The 21,191-nt window shown below is 48.3% G+C and overlaps 1 protein-coding gene across 8 annotated transcripts in view; it reads right to left on the bottom strand.

The window, feature by feature from the left end:
• NTM (neurotrimin) overlaps positions 1–21,191 on the bottom strand; it is a 680,889-nt gene that overhangs the window by 71,151 nt on the left and 588,547 nt on the right. For all 8 annotated transcript variants that reach the window (XR_012155901.2, XM_073320725.2, XM_073320731.2 and 5 more), the window contains one exon: positions 14,657–14,782. Coding sequence is in view for 7 of the 8 variants with exons in the window: in XM_073320725.2 (XP_073176826.2) it covers positions 14,657–14,782 (126 nt within the window). In the remaining variant the exon portion in view is untranslated. The remainder of the gene's footprint in view (positions 1–14,656; positions 14,783–21,191) is intronic.

Here is a 21,191-nt window from a genome sequence, read left to right as displayed (position 1 = left end):
AGTCACTGGCAAAGTTTGGCCAAAATATAATTAGTTTGCACAGCTATTAGAGGCTGATAAAAGGTTTTAATTTGTGTGGAGATCTCTTGAATCTCAGCTACTCCCGTCCCCTGCTCTTCCCCTGCTTCACAATGCCAGCTGAGTGCCGCACAAGCCCGAGTGAGCCACGAATACAATGCACCACATTTACCGGGGAAATGAGGCTGCCATTCTTCAGCCACTCTGATTGCTAAAGAGGGGGGAGGAAATTTGGGAGGCTCAAACTCATTTTCTCTCTCTCCCTACTATGGAAAGAAAGAAAGAAAGAAAGAAAGAAAGAAAGAAAGAAAGAAAGAAAGAAAGAAAGAAAGAAAGAAAGAAAGAAAGAAAGAAAGAAAGAAAGAAAACCCCATCCTTCTATAACATCCAACACTAAAGTCCCTGCCCCAAAGAATTTGCAATCTATGTATTCTGCCCTTTACCATGTGACCCAAGAATGTCTTGATGCCAGCTGGCAAAGGCACAAGGGGTGCACAGAGTCCCACTGGGTCAGATGAATGTATATTAAATTTACCAAAGGGTGGTAAACTTGAGGTCTCCACCAAGAACCAATAGCCCAATGGCTGCCACAATCACTGTTAAATGTGTGTATGGGTAATGTTTAAGGAAATATGTATCTTGCGTTAAAAATTATGTTCTTAAGGGCTATGAGTTATGGCGGGTCAACAGAAGGTCAGGTCAGTCAGGAAGGAAGAGATGCTTATCTCTCTCTGGCTTGTCATGTATCTGTGGTATGTTGTCTTTTTCACAACAGAGGCCTATTTGTATTATTGGGCCTGACACTAATCCGGAGATTGCACATTTGACAAGAGAGGAAAGCTGTAGGAAAAAACCAAAACCAGCAGGGGGAGTATCCTGTTTATAAGTGAAGAACATTTTGGGGGTATAGCTGGGAATACTGAGGTACACCCTGGATCCTTCCCCAAGGAGACAAATGGTCAGTGAGTTCTGTCTAAGGAAAGACAAGTCACAGCCAAACTTGCTGGAAAACGCTGCAAGGACTTTGGGAGAGCTAAACTCCATTAGACAGGAAAGTACCTTGCCAATGAAGTCTAGGCTCTAGAACATGTGCTTTGATTTTATTTTACATATTACCATTTGATTCCAATAGTTTTATTTACTACTTCTTGAATCTCTATACTTTGTTAAACAAGGTTGCACTTGTTTTCACTATAAACATATCTGAGTGCTGTGTCTTAAACAGAGCAGTGTTCTGAGGGGAAACTGGTACGTTGAGGTGTACTGCTTCTTTGGGAGCAGTGAATCTGTGAATACTGCGCGTGTCCAGGGGACCAGGGCTGGACACTCCAAGGGGTGCTCGGAGGTTGGAGTGTGTCTGTTGCTAACCTGTAGAGAAACACTGCGGGAAGAGTCATACCCTGATGTTAGTGAATCCAGAACAATTTGCCTGTGGTGAGGAGGGAGAAGAGGATGTGGCAAAGCCACATATCGGTAATATGCATCCCTCCTGGAAGCTGGAGAGTTCAGAGAAATACATCAACCCATTTGTAGCTGGGGGAGTTCTATTCTTTTAATGCAGATTTTAATTTGGAGAGCCCAAACCGACTCAGCTCAATTATCTCAGCCATACTGGAAATCAGAAAAATCGCCACTGCTCAGAAACGATGGAAGGAACAAACGCTCACTAGTGTTTGCTGCTGAGTCTGTTCCACTGACAGAAGATGAGCTAGCAGAGGGTTACTTCCTGGACTAAGGCATAATGGCATTTTTTCCCATTCTCCACTAAAGCCAGTTGATCTGGGTTAGACCCTTGGAACAAACTTTATCACTGGTGTCAGAGTAGCAGCCATGTTAGTTTGTATTCACAAGAAGAAAAGGAGGACTTGTGGCATCTTAGAGACTAACAAATTTATTTGAGCATGAAGTGAGCTGTAGCTCACAAAAGCTTATGCTCCAATAAATTTGTTAGTCTCTAAAGTGCCACAAGTCCTCCTTTTCTTTTTATCACTGGTGTAACTCCAAGAGCATCAGAGAGAGTTATACCAGGGATGGATTTGGCCCTTGGGTCCTCAAGGCCTAATTTGGTGAGATGCTGAGCACCTTACAGCTCCCATCGGGCCAGATCCTACTGAACCAATTAAGTCAATGATGTTTTGCTATGGACTTAAATGGGAGCTACAGATGCTCAGCATCTCGAGCGTTACATGTCTATTGAGTTCACAGGAGCTGGAGCAGGCTCCCTTCATTTGGTCACAGCATGCATGTGTTGTGAATTACATGCTCATTTCACAGGGGCAAGATGACCTGTCTGTGGGTTAAATGAGTGAGTGTTTGCTACGAGTTACACTGACGCTGTGCCCAATAAATCTCTCTCCAAAACAAAAGAAGCAAACGGATCAGAACTAACAGTCTCTTAGGCTTGTTCTTCCACTCACAGACATAACGGACAGATCAGAAGAGCTCTGTGTAAGCTCAAAAGCTTGTCTCTTTCACCAACACAAGTTGGTCCAATAACAGATATTACCTCGCCCATCCTGTCTCTCCAGACGTGCTACAGACAGACAGAATACTGTAGACAGACAGACAGGCATATAACAGACAGACAGGCAAACCAAGCCACATACACAGCTCCTAGGTTGGAAGGGGTTAAGCTAATGACCCTTGACCTATGTCCTGACTCTTTAAGGTAACTGCGGCACAGCCTGGTTTTGCCTGGTGCATTATCCAGACGTGGCTGGCCCATGCTGCCCAGCCCCCTTGTGGGCTGCAAACGAGACAGCGCTGGAGATTGCTATCTTCTTGCTTCTGTCTCTTCTGCCGCAGTCCATGCTCATTACTGTTCACTTCATCTCCCATCTCCCTGCACCGAGCAGTGCCAGCGGCAAGCGGAGAGCTGGGCGCGCCCGATAAGGAGCTCTGCTGGTGTGGCCTGGCGTGGGTGCCATGTGCACAGCATCCCCCCGCCCCTCCAGACTTGCATGCAGCCCTTTCCCCCCTTCGCTGCCTCAGTGATGTCGGAAGTGACCTTTTTCACGAAGGATCTCTCCAGCCCTGTGCGATGAAGTGCACATCAAAACCAGTGGCAGATTTACAGGTTAACAGGGATTGAGTAGAGTGCACTGCAGCCAAATTAATGCTGCCTATAATGTAGTTTACCTCATTAAACAATGCACACCAAGATCCTGTCTGCTGTAAAACAATTGGTCTCTAAAGCCTAGTGTTCATCTTCCAGGGATGCTGGGAGATAATAAATGGGTAATATTCTGGCGATAATGGTAATGGAGTCACGGCTCAGAGCTAATATTATGGCAAAGCAGTAATTATTTCAACAGTAAACAAGGGGATGGTTGAGCTGCCAACAGGACTGGAGCCTGTTGAAATGCTTCCGTTAATTTAGCTGGATCCCAGGCCTGGGACTGGCTCTTCGGATGAAGATGACATTCTCATCTGCAGACTGAAAAAGACAGGCCTCCCCATGGCTCGCAGCCATGCCATGGCCTCCCCAGCCCATCTGGAGAATTTAGTGCCGGTGGGAGGTGCCCTACCATGGGAGAGGCGGAGCCTCAGAGCAGCAGCCTCGTTCTCATCAGGAGAGGGGAGGGGCCACCACAAAGTGTGAGGGACACTTGAGCAAAGACTCTTGGGTGATGCCCATGCTCAGAGAAGGTGGGGCTCGTGCCAGCCTACGTGATGCCTGCTTGGGAGGGTGGAGCCATCAAAATGGGAAGGAGCCGCAAGGCCACAGGAATCCTCTGATTATGGGGGACAAAAAATGAGGGGGGAAAACAGGAAGGGAGGGTATTAAAAATACAGAGGGTATGGGGATCGAACCGGAAAGGGACACTGATGAGAAACCCAGACAGCACCTACCATGCCAAGTAGGTGCCAGCTTGACAGCCCTAGAGACTCCAGTCCTCTGCTTATCCCTAAGACATGTAAAACACAGACAGTAGCAGGACTTGCTTCCCTGCTGCATTGCCCTGCCATCCCTGATCTGGAGGGAAGTCCCTCGAGCAGGGGGGCGTCCAATCTCTGTGGCCCATCAGTCCTTGCCCTCCCTGTCCCAAAGGGGTGACCAACAATACCGTATGCCCCTACAGTCCTTCTCACCTGAGGATTTCAAAGTGCCTTATGGATAATCATTAGTTGAGCCTCGCAAACCAGTCCGCACCAGAAAAGGCAGCATTATCAAGACCTCTGATTCAGATGGTGATACTGGCACAGAGTGATGAAGTAACTTGCCCCAGATCAACGACAAAGGCTGGGAGAGAACCAGCAGTCCTGACCCCCCAGTCTCCTATGCTAAGCATGGAACAAAACAGTGTTAATTAAGGGTCTATTTTGTGATGGACGCCTGCCCTGTAAGAACTGGGTTGATAACCACAAACGTATTCCACATGGGCCAACAAACACTGGTCAAAAAATAACAACTTTTGGCTTCTACCAACCACTGCTGGAGTTGAAGTTGTGACACATGTGGGAGAAAGGCTCCAGGTACAATGCTGAGAGCCCGAGGTATCCAGCCCCTGGACTGCTGCTCTGAAGGAGAAGGGGAATTGTCACAGCACACGGAAAGGCACAGTCCAAAGGTTCCATTTTTAAATGTTTGATAACAGGTTAATAAATGATATACGCCTGTTACAGATATGAGTGGCATTGCTCAGGGATGGTCAAGAGCACATCTGTAGCAGGTGCTGACAGATGATTACATGTCACAGTTGTGTGTGATCTCAGGCCTGGCTTAACAGAGGCAGCAGCAAAACCAGTGAGTTCTCAAGTGGCGGGTCTGGCTTTCAGAAAACAAGTCACTGGTGCCTTCTCGCTCTTGAGGGTGAAATAAAAGTTTTATTTCATCTCCTTGAGCTGGGAAAGGACATCACCAAAACACTGCATACAACAACAACAACAAAAAACCCAGGTTTCCCAGCCTGCAAGAAGCTGCCAGAGATTGGTGTCTTCCAGTGTTTCAATCACCCTGTAAATTCAGTTGAGCTGTTTTTATCGGGGGCTTCTCTGGTGCTTTACGCTGCTTTCCTCAACAAGCCTCATCTGGCCTTTTGGGAGGAAACCAGGCCCTCTAGCTCCTATCATTTCTGGCCAATTGTTAAGACAATCCAACTGAGAGCCAGGTGTCAGGACTCACTGGTACTCATTTGATTCTTGAAAGGAACTTGACCATAGACAGACACAAAGCAGAGGGAAGAAAGGAGGAGGAAAACAAAACAGACCAAGACAAGATGATCTTACATACTCTATTCGCATCACATTCACTCACTTAATCATACCAGATGCGACATAGTGAGCTTTATAGACTACAAAAACCTTCCCTAATGTACATATCCTACAAAGTGCCTGTCACAGGAGTACAAGGGTGAGAGAGCATGACTGCATTTTACAAGAACAATGAAACAGCCTGGAATAGAACCCAGGAGTCCTGACTCCCAGTCTCTGGAGTCTAGCGTCCTTTGGACCAAAATCCTCTGGAGTCCTTTGGACCAAAGCATCCAAACCCTTCTGACTCCGGTGTTTATTTCGCTGTAATGTTTGGTCAAAACTTTATATTAAGGTTCCATTTCTAAATGGTTGATAAAGGGTTAATAAGTGATAACTAGCTGGTATAAGCATGTTACAGACGGTTTCGGGACACTCAGAAGCACATCAGTAGAAGGTGTTACAAATGATTAGATGTCACGCTTATGCATAACCTATCAGACTCTATAACAATCTGCAACAACTGATTCATCATTTATTAAAACGTCTATTAGCCATTTACTAACCCTTTATAAGAACCACCTTCATATAAAGTATGACCAAACTGTCTCTTTTTGAGTTAGACAGCAACTGGGGTTTCCTATTTCCCTGCATGAACACCTCAACTCATCAGTCTATTTCGCCATTGCTTTCAAAAAATCTCTTTCTATTACCCTGACTGTCAATAACACAATTCATCCGTCAATCGTTGTCTCAGCTCCCGTGTCATCTGTTTCCTTGACTCTCTCAAGGAAGCACGCCCATTGCTACCCAAAGTACCACGAGGACTAGAGACACTGAACGTAGCTGGCTTAAGGGGCAACATCTGCTGTGAATGTCCTTGAGGCCTCAAAACTGGTCTTTCTGGAGAGCTGAGCTGGCCTGGCCTGGAGAACTGACCTTAAAGAGGTGGGTTCTGCTTGGCAAATTGCTTAGACAATTGTTGCAAGGCTAGATATATTACTGTTTAAAAGGCAATCTCTTTCCCTAGCGATCGTCCCACTCAGCAATGGATGGGCCGCACAGTGATAAGAGCTATAGATGTAGCCAAACTGACTGATGAGATGCACAGACAGATAACTTAGGACAGACAGACAGATCCCCTGATCGACTCCAGTTTCCACAATGCAAGGGGATTTTTTTTAAAGCTTTTCCCACCCACCACACATCCTCCCATGGCCAAGCCCCTCACATCAGCCTCTCCGAGTCCTCTGCATTGCACCTGACTCTGCTTTATCTGCTCGGCAGGGGGTTCACAATTCTTTGAATTGTAATGGCTCTACTGGGCTGAATGCACCACAGGCTTGCAAGGCGAGACAGGGCTAGAGTGACAACACCACAATGTGAAGTTTCTCATTCTCTTTGTGCGCGCGCGTTATCCGGAACAGGGACACCGCTGTGAGCCTCGCCGGCATGCGCTGCCTCTCACTACATCACTCATGGAGCGCGGGGGGGTGTGTGGCGGGGGTGGAATGGCGCACCAGAATGGGTCTTTCTCTCTCCCGGCTGTTAGCCTGGTCTGAGGAGAGCGGGCAGAAAGGTTTTCTTTCCAAAAGAAAGGCGTGTTTATCAGGAGAGCATCATGGATAGAACCACAGCAGGTGAAAAGCACCTGGAGAACCCCACGGCCCAGGGCCCTGCGACACCCCTGACCTCCCCGTGGCCCAGCTCCCCATGACCCCCCTCCCTTGCAATGCTCTGCGGCCTAGCTCCCCACGAAGCCCTGACCACTCTGCAGCCCAGTGACGACACTCTGCCCGGCTCCCTGAAACACCCCGACCGCCCCACAGCCCAGCTCCATACTGCTCTCACAGACCAAGTAGCCTGAACAAATCCACTTCCAATCCACCAACTCATTCATCTCAAGATTCCCTGCCTTGCTTTTAAGCCCTGCCAAAAGTTATAGAGAACTGGCTTGGTGTAGCGGACAGGGGGCTGGGCTGGGAGTCAAGAAGCCTGGAGTCTAGTCCCAGCTTTGCTGCTGTTGCAAGTATGGGCAGAGGATCTCATGAGACCTCTGCCTTTTTTGGGCCAAAATCTCATCTATCTTAGATCCTAATTTGGATGCCATTCCTGCTGTGTCTGAGCTCCTGCCAACCTCTAATGTATTTATATTAATATCAGCCCGATGAAGGAGTCTGTGTTAGTGCACCCATTTTACAGACAGGGAACTGAAGGATGGACAGACTAACTGACTTGCCCACAGCCACCCAGCAGAGCTGTGAATTGAATTCTGGTCTCTCCAAGTCCTAGGTGACTGTCCTAAGCACTGGACCACCCTTCCTCTCTTATACAAACAGCTGATGAAGTCTGGCCCAAAGGTCACCCTGATTCATGGCGATGCTAATGATAATCCACAGCTGAGTTTCAGCTATGGACCCTGCCCAACTACTGTCTCTAATCCTCCCCATTGAGGCAAACCCCAAGGTTCACTGAATGAAACAGGAATTTTCCATCAGCAAAGCCATTGTGAACTGGCTTGTTATTAATAATTGCAGCCTCAGCCGTACATCAGGGTGCCTCGTTACCCTGGCAGTCACTATTCTGGCCCCTTGCATTGGAATCCATCGTGCTAAACGGCAATCATTCTAAGTGGGACCCCCCTCAAGCCTTGGACCTGGAATGGACCCCTGCGCCCAGATCCCTGCATTAGAGCCCTATCCACACGGAACCTGAGCACGTGCCTCGGATCCCCACAAACGCCACCTGTTTACAGATGAGTCTGATTTCTGTCGTATCCACGGATAGGTGCCCCCGGGTTCACCAGCACTGTTGCCTCTCACTCTATTAGAGCGACCGCTCTATTCACTTTCAGGGTTCTCTTGTCCCCCACAGCTCGTGAAGCTGTACTCTTGCCTAGCCAAGAGAGTCGGGCATGGGTCTGCTGACACGCACATGACAATACTGCTGTCACCATGACAACACTAGATTTACACCAAAAACGTAAAAGGCCAGTAACCACGGAAACACTTGAGTGACCGCAGCCTGACGGTATAGGATACTGTATCCCAGTTTGGGATAAGAGGGAAGGTCCTCTCATGGATCAGTAAAAGACAGGAAACAGGCTAAGAATAAATGGTTGGTTTTCACAATGGAAAGTGGCAAATAGCAGGGTCCCCCAAGGATCTGGACTGGGATCAGTGCTGTTCAATGTATTCATAAATGATCTGGAAAAAGAGGTAGGTAAACTGTGAGGTGACAAAGTTTGTAAATTATACTAAATTACTCAAGATATTTAAGTCCAAAGCTGACTGTAAAGAGTAACAAGGGACCTCACCAAACTGGGTGACTGGGCAACAAGACGGCCGATGAAATTCAATATTGATAAATGCAAAGTAATGCACACTGGAAAACATAATCACAACTATACATACAAAATGACGGAGTCTAAATTAGCTGTTACCACTCAAGAAAGAGATCTTGGAGTCATTGTGGAGAGTTCTCTCAAAACATCCACTCAGTGTGCAGCGGCAGTCAAAAAAGCTAACAATGTTAGGAATCATTAGGAAAGGGATAGATAATAAGACAGAAAATATTATAATGACACTATTAAATCCATGGTACGCCTACCCCTTGAATACTGTGTGAAGTTCTGGTTGCCCTGTCTCAAAAAAGATATATTAGAATTGGAAAAAGTAGAGAAAAGGGCAAGAAAAATTATTAGGAGGATGGAACAGCTTCCATATGAGGGGAAATTAAAAACACTGGGACTATTCATCTTAGAAAAGAGACGACTAAGGAGGCGGCGGGGGGAGGAGGAATTTGCTAACAGTGAATACAATCTTGAATGGAGTGGAGAGAGTACACAGGGAAATGTTATTTATCCCTTCACATAACACAAGAATTAGGGGGTACCTGATGAAATACACAGGCAACAGGTTTAAAACAAAGAAAAGAAAGTCCTTCTTCATAGAACACAAAGGCAACCTGTGGAACTCATGAGGGGACGTTGTGAAGACCAGAAGTATAACTAGGTTCCAGAAAGAGTTAGAGAAGTGCATGGATGACAGATCCATCAATGGCTATTAGCCAAGTCCCAGGCTGACTGAAGCCTATGACGCTCACTCAATATGGGGAAGGCTAAAGTGCTCTATCAACCTGCTTCAGGCCTTGCACATGACCCACCGCAAATCACCATCGAGGGTCAGACTTTGGAGACAGTTGAGCACTTTCGCTACCTCGGTAGCCAACTTTCTCAAAATGCAAAAATCGACAGTGAGATCCAGCACAGGATCCAGTGCGCAAGTGCTTCCTTTGGGAAATTGCTCCAACGCGTTTTCATGGACCATGACCTATGGCAGGACACCAAGATCCAGGTCTACAAGACAATTGTTGCTACACTCCTCTATGGATGTAAAGCCTGGATGACCTATCTCAAGAGCTTGGAGAGGTACCACCAATGATGCCTCTGGAAGATCCTTTGTGTCAAGTGGCAAGATCGCCGCACTAATGTCAGCATCCTCGCTGAAGCCAACGTCACCAGCATTGAACCAATGATCCTAATGCACCAACTTCACTGGGCTGGACACTGTGTGCAGATGCCAGACTCTTGCCTCCCAAAACAAGCCCTGTACTTTCAGCTCGCCCATGGTCAGAGATCCTGTGGTGGTCAGAGGAAATGCTGCAGAGACTCACTGAACGCGTATCTTAAGAAAACTGATGTGAACATCACAAGCTGGGAGGAGCAAGCCACCAACAGACCCCAATGGCGCCATATCCTCCTTCAGGCAGTGGCCCGCTTCGAGGAAAAGCGCCTTGACCTCAAAGCTGAAAAGAGAGAGAGAAGGAAGGAAAAAGAAAGAACTTTCTCCCCGCAGGCAGTTGGCCTGCCACAAAATGTCTGTACCTACTGCGGGTAGATTTGCAGTTCCAGGATCGGACTCCCGAGTCATCTCAGGACCCATATGTAAATCCGTGGTAGAGATCATCCTCGAATTGAGGTATTGCCAGTCCAATCCATTGGCCAAGATGGTCAGAGACCATCCTCTGTGGGTCCCTAAACCTCCAACTGCCAGACGGTGGAACGGGACAATGGGATGGATCACTTGAAATTGCCCTGTTCTGTTCATTCCCTTTGAAGCATCTGGCACTGGCCACTACTGGAGACAGGATACTGGGCTAGATGGACCATTGGTCTGACGCAGTATGGCTGTTCATATGTTCTTCTGAAAGATGGAAGCAGCAGTGATAGCTGGAACCCCAAAATCTGGCTTCGGGGCAAAACCTTCTCCCATTCCCTGAGCGTTTGGACTCCATCCCTTTTGGGAAGCAGGGGCCCAGCTGTGCGACTTGGGTTGGCATCTGAACTGCATTAGAGCTGGATTTTCAGTTCAGGGTGAAGCCAAATGTATTCTGTGCTGTGAAATGCGAACCTCGCCCATCTCTAGTAATTAGCAGAGTGCAAGATCAGCCTCCAAAATCAGCCAATTTAGAGCATCTCTAAAGCACCCCGGGGGCAAGTCTCCAGCACAAGTGACACAAGAAGGTTCTTTTGCAGTGGGGGTGGTTTCTCAGGAAGGATGTTGCTGCCTCCCACACAGTGTGTTATTTCTTGACCTTCATTGTCTTTCTCTCTCTCCTGCTTCCTCATTTCACACAGCTGAAAAATCTTCTCCTGACTGCCATCCTAATGATCTCAGTGCCTCGTAGGGCTCTGACACCAGTGCTGACGGCCAGGGCGCTGGTGTCAGCCCACCAGATGCCAGAGCGTAGCCTTCTGACACCTTTTTGCTGAACTGATATTTGAAGGCAGGGTGCCTGGTGGGTCTGGCAGAACTTGAACTGCCCAGTAGAGCCTCCCGGTCCCATTTGATGGCTGGAGGGGACTTCTCAGCAGAGATGCACCAAAAGTCGGGGTAGGAGTCACAACGCTGTTGGATCTCTGCACAAAGCAATTGTACAGACCCTCTGCCCTGCTCCACTAGACTACAGATGACTCAAGCACCTGCTCTTCCTTGACCCAGCGGGATGGCTGTATTTGCTATTTAAGTTTTACCAGAGGTGCCTGGCTGGAATAATATGCTGTGGTGCAGAATAAAAAGATGAGGGGGGTTGCTGCAGAGTGAGAGGCATCGGCAGAGATGCAAGGGAGGGGGGTCTCAGAACCGGGAGAACAGAGCAGGCTGCACATCAGGAGAAAGGTGCATTGGCAGAGTTTTATGAGAGTCCCAGGGGAGGAGGAGACAGAGAGAAAGCGCATGGGTTATGGAATGAGATCTTGGCTAAACTGGAATAGGCTTTATACAGCTCTTTTCAAAAGCCGTTTGCCGCAGTGATCCTGTTGTTTTTTCCGTACACAGCAAGAGGAATTTGGAAAGATTGCTGCCCGTGAATGGAGACATGTGCAAAGGAACGGCAGGCGGCTCCTGCAGGGGAACTCCCCAAAGGCCTTAAGTATTCAGCCACAGATACAGAAGAGATCACTCAAAGCCCCTGTGATTCAGTGACAGAGACGGCACCAGCAGGAAATTCACCTGCTCCAGCTCTTAGCAGAAGAGTTAAATGGTGGAAATAACACCTCTTCCTCCCCCCCAGCAACAAGTAGCAACCTGGTCAGCACCAGAAAAGCATCCCCCCTCGAAACAAGTGGTGTGAATTTAGCTCCCATAATGTGGTTAAGATTGCAGTGATGAGCACCATGCATTCAGAGGGGTTTATGAGTGCAAGCTGCTACATATATATCACTCTGTACCAGAGCAATGCAGGCTTCTAGAAATCAGGTACCAAGGACTCCTCTGTTGTCACAGGAGCTGGGGGTGGATGGAAAGGAGCTTGGGGGGAAGATGAGTCACTGGACTTAAAGTGGCTAGAAAACAGCAGCAGAAAATTCACATTACACAGGGTAGCTCCTGCAGGGAAAGGCAGCGGAACCAGCTTCCACACCAGCCATCCCTGCCTCAGCCCTGTCATAAGGGGTGGTCACTGAAAGATCTCACACGGATGACGCAGGTTACATATGCTTATTAGCCACTCAAATGTATGCAGGTGCTGGAAACCATGGGACCTATAACCAACTCCCTGTGGCCCCTTTTCACCATTTCGCCCACTGCAGAGAATCCAACTGAGGGAAACTGAGGCATGGGGTTGGGCAGTGATTCGTCCAAGGTCATCGGGGAACAACTGGCAAAGCCAGATCCATGGCTTACAGTCCCCTCCCTGCTCCTCTGAACCACAGTGCCTCTTAGAAGGATCCGCTGTCAGGCTCTTTACAGAACCATGTCCAAATGCAGTTGCTTGGGATTAACAGAGCTGGGGAGTTTTCACAGCATGTAGTTCACCTTGAGGACTCAGGATGCCCAAACATAGCTAGATGACAGCCGAATAATCAACTCACAGATAGGTGCCCCTACCCCCCCCCCCCGTTATTGTAAAGGTGCTGAGATGGGGCAGTGGGTGTGGGTGGAGACACTGAGAGACAGATGACAGATCAGGTGCAGTCATAGCTCCTGAGCTAGCTCACGAGAGAGAGATGGCATGTCTGGCAATAAATGGGTAGGTAGGCAGGCATCGGAACTGCCCTGTGCCAACTCTGAGCTTGGCACTCCCAGCTATCGAGAGCCCAGCCCCACGCGGTCTGTGCGGTGATTAGTTCTACTGGGTTTCAAATGCAGAATCTCTAATCTGGGCCAGAAATCTGGTAACAGCTACTGTTGTAAATTATCCAACTCCACAGGTAATTTCTGATTAGCTCACTCCTCTCCCCTTGGTGCATCCTCAGTTTCCATAGCAGCTAAGACCTACGTAAAATGGAAACATCTGGTTCAAGCCCAGGTAAAGCTCCCCTGGGGAAAGGAATCTGCTGGATGCCGGCATAGAGAGATAACAGCCCCTCTGAAAGACAGCAGTGGCTGAACCTCAGGGATGGGGAGGGGCATATGGGGAATAGAGCAAAAGGGGGTTATGGGGGAGGGAGAAGAAAAGGAAGAAAAGAGACTTGAGGGAAAGAAAGAAAAGAAAGAAAGAAAGAAAAAAAGGAGATGAATGGCTGTGGGAGTGGGAGCAAACGGACTAGTGCAGAGATGCCCTACCATAAACGCTTGCTGATCGTGATAGATGCACTGGCAGTAACCTTGATCCAGTCCCATTAGATGCTCGGCAATGGGAGGAAGCACACAGAGATCTGTGGCACGGACTTTATCCATCACCCACATGAAGGGCCTGCTCGGCAGCTTGGCCCACGTGGGGTGCATCCATCTCAAGCAGAGAGGCCAACGCACCCAGGGAAGGCTGGGTTTTGTAACAGACCCGTTCGAAAGGTGCTCATCGTCAGCGACAGGAAAGGAACAGAGTGAGGTGTCGGGGTCCCTGCTCCACCCCTCTCTGTCCACGGGGATTAATGAGTTGGCCCAGCAGCCGCAGAAAGCACTGGGGTCGGCTGAGAGCACTGGGGTCGCACTCAGACACTGCAGTGATTAACATAGACTTAGACTGGGGAACAATGGGGCAAATGGATACGTTTCTCAGGGGAGGTAAGTTTGTCTAATAGATGCATTCAGCCCTGAGGTTCTTTCACTTCATGCGGGGTGACGGTAGAGAGCTGCCGATATCGCAGACAATCAAACCCTGCCCTGATCTAACCTGACAGCTGGCTGCCGGGCACTGCAACCAGAGCCCCAGTACTCAAAGCCTTCCAGTCATCGTCCTAGTCGAACCGATCTAACCCCATGGTTCAACAGCATCTGAGAAATGCTGGAGATCGCACAACTCAAAGTGAAATTAAATAAAATCACTGGGAAAATATTTTGAAATGTGATCTGACATCACTGAATTTGTGCCTATAGGAATTAACTCTCCAGTAATCAAACCCACACTGTTAGAGACCTCTGTTGTTTATTAATTAACGAGAGATGGCAATTCATGCAATTTGTTTAGTGGATTTCCTTTTTTTTTGCACTACTATTTCCAGCTCTCATTGGCACTGATATAGAAATCCCAATGGTAACTTTTAATATTGCATTTTTTTAAAATAGCGTTTTTGTAGGTCCTACACAAAAACAAAACATTGCCTTTGATCAGACTTGCACTCACTAAGATCTCCAGTTATCACATTAGTCTGATGAAAGCATTCAACCCACGATCATGATAAAACTCACACTTAGTGCAGGTTCTTCACAAACACAACTGAGAATTTGTGCCATGTTAACCCTGAATCCTCTGTTCAGCACACAGTCTAAAACCGCTTGTGCTCTCAGGATCAATTCCTGGGGCAGGGAAGGATGGAGTCTTCCTTCCAGGCCACCAGGCAGAACTGCAGATACTCTGTGGCCACAATTCCAGCCTCCATCTGGAGTTCCCTCCTTGCAGCGTGCAACACATCTGTCTTTGTGAGTGGGAACTGCTGGTGCCCCTAAGCCCCTGCTGCAGGGATAGCACTAGGAATGCATGAGGCCGCATGTGGCCATCTTACCTTTGGGGGAGATGTGCCTCCAGGTGATTGTAGGATCCGGTCTGCCTGTGGCTATGCAGGTGAGGCTGATGTTGCCGCCTTCGTTGACGGAGATATCGGAAGAGATCTCAACAATTTTGGGAGACACTGGAATGACATACAGGGAGAAGTGAGGAGGCAGCAGGTTCCAGTTTGACAGTTTCACTCTAATTCTCCAGGTTGTGTGTGTTGGGGAGGGCCAGGGGGAGTTTTTGTGAGTAGCTGTGGATGAGCAGCTGTAGGTATAGGTGGATTCTCCCCAACTCACAATTACCAGCTAAGCAACAGCCCATCAGCCCCATCTAACACGGCAGTGAAGGACCTGGAGGTGACATTCCCCCATCCCCCACTTCCTTCCCAGATATGCTTAACCCCAGATCCCTCCTTAACCTTCTCCCCACCCCGTTTCCATTGGAATCATGTCCTCAAGAGGATTCACTGGAGGAAAACACCCTCTCTGACAGGCGTTCCCAAACTGGGGCCAGGGGAGCTCCCACTGGTGGGGTGCCCAGAGCTCACGCATGGCGCGGTGCTGATTCAAGCCCCTTGTTTGCAGCTACCTCTACGTCATGAAGAAGATCCTGGAGGCCTTTGAAAGAAGCTGGAAGCCAGGAGAAAGAGCCAGCCTAGCTGCCTCCAAGAGCTGCCACTACACAGGAGAGGAACACAGTGGTGCCCTCAGGGATGAGAGCCACTTGCGCTGCTATTCACCAATGTCCAGGGAGGGCATGGGGGAGAAGAGAACCAGATGGCTGGGCAGCATGTCCAGGGTAGGATGTGTAACCCAGGGGGTTTGGGGAGCACAGCTGCTTTAAAACCTCGTCCTCAGGCAGTGCAAGGCTCGGCTGTTCTGAGGGGAGGGGAGCCAAGAGAGGGAGCGTGAGAGGGACGTGGGGGTGTCTGTAGCTCCTGGCTCCTATAGCGAGTAGGCCCTCGCACAGCGAAGCAGGCAAGAATCAGCTCAAAGCCTGGGAGGAACAGAGTGGCTCACCGGGGACGTCCCAAGACGGGACCCTGAAGGAGCACTGTGCCAGGAAGGAATCACACGAGAAGCATAAACTGGAGCCACCGTTGACCGGAACTGTATGGGGCTGTGAGTACTGGGGTTTGTGACTTTGCACGGGGAATAAGGAGGGAGGCTGTAGCTAGCTAAGAGACGGGTTGTTACTCTGTGTGGGTTTGTGGAGAGCAGCAGGACACCGGACGGGTTGGTTGTTGATAGAGGATGGGCGCTGAAGATACCCAGGAGCACCCAAGCAGAGGCAGTGCTAGTCCATTGGGGGCCCAAAGCAGGAATATTTTTGCCCCTCCCCCCCCCAACACAATGAAAAGTGAATAGGGGGCCTCCTTGAGCTGCATGGGGCCCTAAGCAATTGCTTTGTCTGCTTACACCTAGCGTTGGCTCTGCACCCACGGCTCACTGCTGCACAGGAACTCTGCCCGGGATTCCTGACTTCTGAGTCTAGACACATTGCTCTTGGCATCTATCCTTTTACACTGTGGTAGCACTGGGTCCATGGGTCCTCGTCTGGGATGTAACCCTGTTTTGCCACTCCCCCTGTCTTCTCCCCCTGATGTTTTTCTCCATCCATCCCTCTGTAAATAAGTATTTCCCTTTCTTACATCTGTTGTACTATTCCGATGAGCGTGTTTACTCCGGAGGGTTTGGAACAGGTGTCCCTGAGGTAGGTGGAAGGGAGTTTCCCTGCTGTGTTCCTGCATGTGGCTTTCCTTGGCCAAAGCTGCCTGGCAGAGCAGACTCCACCTTGGCCATGAGGGGCTATAGACACATATAGGGGAACAGGGAGTCCTGTCTATAAGGACACATGAGCAGGAGGAGAGTAGAAGGAGCAGAACGGATATGAAATGAAGAGCAAAAGGAAACAGCATGACAAGACATATTCCAAAGGGGCTTAGTGCTCTGTGCTCTAAAGACAGTTGAAAGAAAACAGCTAAAGCCTTCCTCAATGTCACATTACCATGTGAGCAGGGGATGGGATGTGATCTGTGTGATCTCCAATGGGAGAGGAGGTCTCTGCGAGATAAACTCTCTCTTAACTGTCATGAAAATAGCCCTGTAGAACTGAAAAGAAAATAATTGCCTTTCTGTTATAGGGTTTCATTGGACCATCCTATCACATTTAATAGAAAACTCTGTCCCTGCTATGGAATTTTATAGGTTCAAAAAAAAAAACTATAGAAAGGATTCTATACATTCCATAGGTGTTCTGAATACTTTGCAAAGAACCCTCAAGGTTTCTTCATCATTACGGTATTTTCTACAGGACTTTTCCATAAGAGGAAATGTAGGGACAGATTCTCAGTGGGCTGTAGATCAGCATAGCTCTATCAACTTCAATGGAGCTATGTTATTGATGCCAGCTGAAAATTCATGAATAATGTAAAGAACCACTGCTACTCCCATTCTTCTCAGCCACGCAAGGCAGCCATGGGCTACAGCATCCCCTCTGCTGTACACCACCTCCATCTCTCTGGATTCCCACGCATGGCCGATGAGCTGGTACGCACATTGACCTTTCCAGAGGACTGGCTGAGACAGAGCAACCGCAGTGGCCTTCCTTGCACATATAGCCTCCGCCACACAGGTAAGTAATTTATTGATCCGTAAAGCACTCCGAGACAGCCTGGAAGGGATTATGTCATGCTAGCCCTGGGCAATAAAATAAAATAAAATAAAATAAAAAGAGGGGCTTTTTTGTGAATGCCAGCGTGATTAAGGGTTTGTGGTTTGAAGTATAGTTAAAGTACATTTTAAGTGGAAACAAGGTGGGTAATGAATTACCCTGTGATGTGAAGGACTGCTGGGAGTTCATTTTCCCTACTTTGAACACAACGGCTAATCTGGTAATCATACACTGGAGGACAAGAGCAGAACAAATGCAGGCAGAATGGAAGAGCTCCTGGGGCAGTGCATGAAGATGATAGTAGATGAAAGGTACATAGATTTTGGTGAGTCATCTCAGCTCTTGCTAAGAGCCAGTCTAACTGGATTGCGGGTATGTCGACACTTGGAGCTTGTGGTGTCATTTCCAGCGTGGGTAGATATACTCACACTCGCTCTGATCGAGTCAGGACACTAATGTTGGAAGGGTAGCCAGAGCGGCGCAAGTAGCCCTAAGTATGATCCCATCCAAAAGCCTAGGCATGTACTTGAGTCACTGGCCAGGCAATCGGATCTAGTATAGGTATGACTATCCGAGCTGGAAATTCCAGCACAGATGGTTCCCCTTGGAACCAATGCCCCAGCATGGTGCTAAAGCACGCTCTGCTGCTAGCAGTTCTGCCTACTGGAGGAGATGGAATTTTGTTTATTATTAGCTGTATGACAGTTACACCGACAGGCATGGCCTCGGGCCAGTGGGCCCTCAGGGAGAATCAGGACCTAACTGGCCCATGCTGACCCTGCAAGCTACACCTGGGAGCAGGCAGGTGCTCCAGGTGCTGGCTCATTAGCCAATCAGCATGAGAAAGTCTGAGTTCTACCAGAAGAGTGCCGGAATAGTATACGTCGGGGGCTGCTCAGATAGGACGGGCAATGCCAGGTGAGAGGAAGGAAGAGAGTGCTCTCCTTGGGGCAGGCATGGGACTACAGGCTAGGGGGAACCCACAGGAAGCACACGGGCTCCTGTAGGGGAGGAGCCCTGAGTTGGGGCTTGGAGGTGACCGGGAGAGCCCTGAAGAAAGATTGTCAGAGCCCTGGGAAAGGGACACCCTAGGGAACCTCCAGTTGTTAGCTCGGCAAAGAGAGCTGGTGGATTGGACAGGCCCAACAGTTTGGGGCTGGCTCAGGCTGGAGAGCTGAGCCATAGGAGGGGCCAAGAACTTTTTGTGTACATCAGAGGGGACTCTGAGTACCTCAGAAGGAAGGAGCTGTTCCATGACTTGGCCAGAGGGCTGAGGTACGGAAGACCCAGAGGAAGGCAGAAGGTGCTGGAGCCAAGGACACTGGCAACATTACGTGCTGATGCCAGGAGGCGCTCTAAGGGTGAGTGTGCCCCATAACAATGCCCTGACCGCTGTGACCAAGACTGGAGCCATACTGTGCTAGGAGTTGTACGTAAATACAATAAGAGACAGTCGCTGCCCCAAAGAGCTTACAGTCTCAATAGACAAGACAGAAAAAGGAAGTATTTATTATCCCCACATTACAGATGGGGACCTGAAGCAGAGAGATCAAGAGACTTGCTCAAGGTCCTACAAGAAGAGGAAGCAATTGAGCCCAAATATAAGTGCAGTGCCTTATTCTAAATCCATACTTCCTTTCTAATGCAGCTCTGGGCCATTCATGAGTTTAAAACTACTGAATCCATTTTCATCAAACTTGGCTTGTTTTGTAGAGCTCACTGAGACTTAAAAGTACATGAGGTCTGAAGATGCTACTTACTGTAATATCACTTAGCAACACGTACGCTTGCATTAGACATTCCAGGTTGTATTACATCAACTGACAAATGTAAAGAGTAGCCACATTTCAAAACACAATTTTAAGAAGGCAGGGTTAAGGTTAATCTTTCAACTCTGCTGTTCCTGACTTGGGAGCACTTGCATTCTCCATCTTACCACCAAATTAGCTGTTAGATTTGTTTGGAGGCCTGGGACAGTTTTGGCCTGGCGTATAATAGTATATAATCAGTTGATTATGCACTTTCTGATCTTTGCACATAAATCCACTTAGCTACACGAGCCGCGATCATTAGCCTCTTATGCATTAACTGGCAATGAGCCCACACTCCCTCGCCCACATCTCAGGAAGGGGTTGGGAGGAATCTTTAGGTGCCCAAAGAATGAAAAGATTTGCCCGAATCAATGTCAGCTGGAGCAAGGCAGATGTGACACTGGAGTACCTGGGGAAGGAAACGAGAGTGATAGGGGTAGAGGAGCCTTTAGTTACCCTTTCAAATTAAATATGCAATGTTCAGATTTAACACAACGGTTATTGTATGGAAATTAAATGTTTGAATAATTAATTGAATGAATTATTTAAAATGCCTTTCTTGAGACTTAACAGATAGAGTGTAAGGTTTTACTACACAAGGGAGAAAAGCCTTAATAAATAAGTGACCATAAATATAAATCTGATATTATTTAACATTCAGTAGTAATCCCATTACGTCTATATTAAAATGTTTTATTCTTGGGCCAGTGTTTCTACAGCTAAGGGTGGGGAATCTCGAGCCGAATGGAAGCTGCAGATGGAATTGCACCCAGATGAGGATGAATAAATAAATAAAGGCATCCCGGGTGGAAATTCTCTCGTTGTTGCCAGTCCTTTTGCTCCTGGCATCTCTCTCTCTGCCTGACTAATCTAATTGCCTTCTATGACGAGATAACTGGCTCTGTGGATGAGGGGAAAGCAGTGGATGTGTTGTTCCTTGACTTTAGCAAAGCTTTTGATACGGTCTCCCACAGTATTCTTGCCAGCAAGTTAAAGAAGTATGGGCTGGATGAATGGACTATAAGGTGGATAGAAAGCTGGCTAGATTGTCAGGCTCAACTGGTAGGGATCAATGGCTCCATGTCTAGCTGGCAGCCAGTATCAAGCGGAGTGCCCCAAGGGTTGGTCCTCGAGCCGGTTTTGTTCAATATCTTCATTAACGATCTGGAGGATGGTGTGGATTGCACCCTCAGCAAGTTTGCAGATGACACTAAACTGGGAGGAGAGGTAGATACGCTGGAGGGTAGGGATAGAATACAGAGGGACCTAGACAAGTGAGAGGATTGGGCCAAAAGAAATCTGATGTGGTTCAACAAGGACAAGTGCAGAGTCCTGCATTTAGGATGGAAGAATCCCATGCACCGCTACAGACTAGGGACCAAATGGCTCGGCAGCAGTTCTGCAGAAAAGGACCTAGGGGTTACAGTGGATGAGAAGCTGGATATATGAGTCAACAGTGTGCCCTTGTTGCCAAGAAGGCCAATGGCATTTTGGGATGTATATGTAGGGGCATTGCCAGCACATGGAGGGACGTGATCGTTCCCCTCTATTCGACATTGGTGAGGCCTCATCTGGAGTACTGTGTCCAGTTTTGGGCCCCACACTACAAGAAGGATGTGGAAAAATTGGAAAGAGTCCAGCGGAGGGCAACAAAAATCATTAGGGGACTGGAACACATGACTTATGAGGAGAGGCTGAGGGAACTGGGATTGTTTAGTCTGCGGAAGAGAAGAATGAAGGGGGATTTGATAGCTGCTTTCAACTACCTGAAAGAGGGTTCCAAAGAGGATGGATCTAGACTGTTCTCAGTGGTAGCTGATGACAGAACAAGGAGTAATGGTCTGAAGTTGCAGTGGGGGAGGTTTAGGTAGGATATTAGGAAAAAAAATTTCACTAGGAGGGTGGGGAAGCACTGGAATGGGTTACCTAGGGAGGTGGTGGAATCTCCTTCCTTAGAAGTTTTTAAGGTCAGGCTTGACAAAGCCCTGGCTGGGATGATTTAGTTGGGGATTGGTCCTGCTTTGAGCAGGGGGTTGGACTAGATGACCTCCTGAGGTCCCT

This window comes from Lepidochelys kempii, chromosome 22 (assembly GCF_965140285.1).
Source record: "Lepidochelys kempii isolate rLepKem1 chromosome 22, rLepKem1.hap1, whole genome shotgun sequence".
NCBI lineage: Eukaryota > Metazoa > Chordata > Testudines > Cheloniidae > Lepidochelys > Lepidochelys kempii.
Note: the sequence above shows the minus strand (reverse complement) of the source record. Positions and strands in the feature narration are given on the sequence as shown.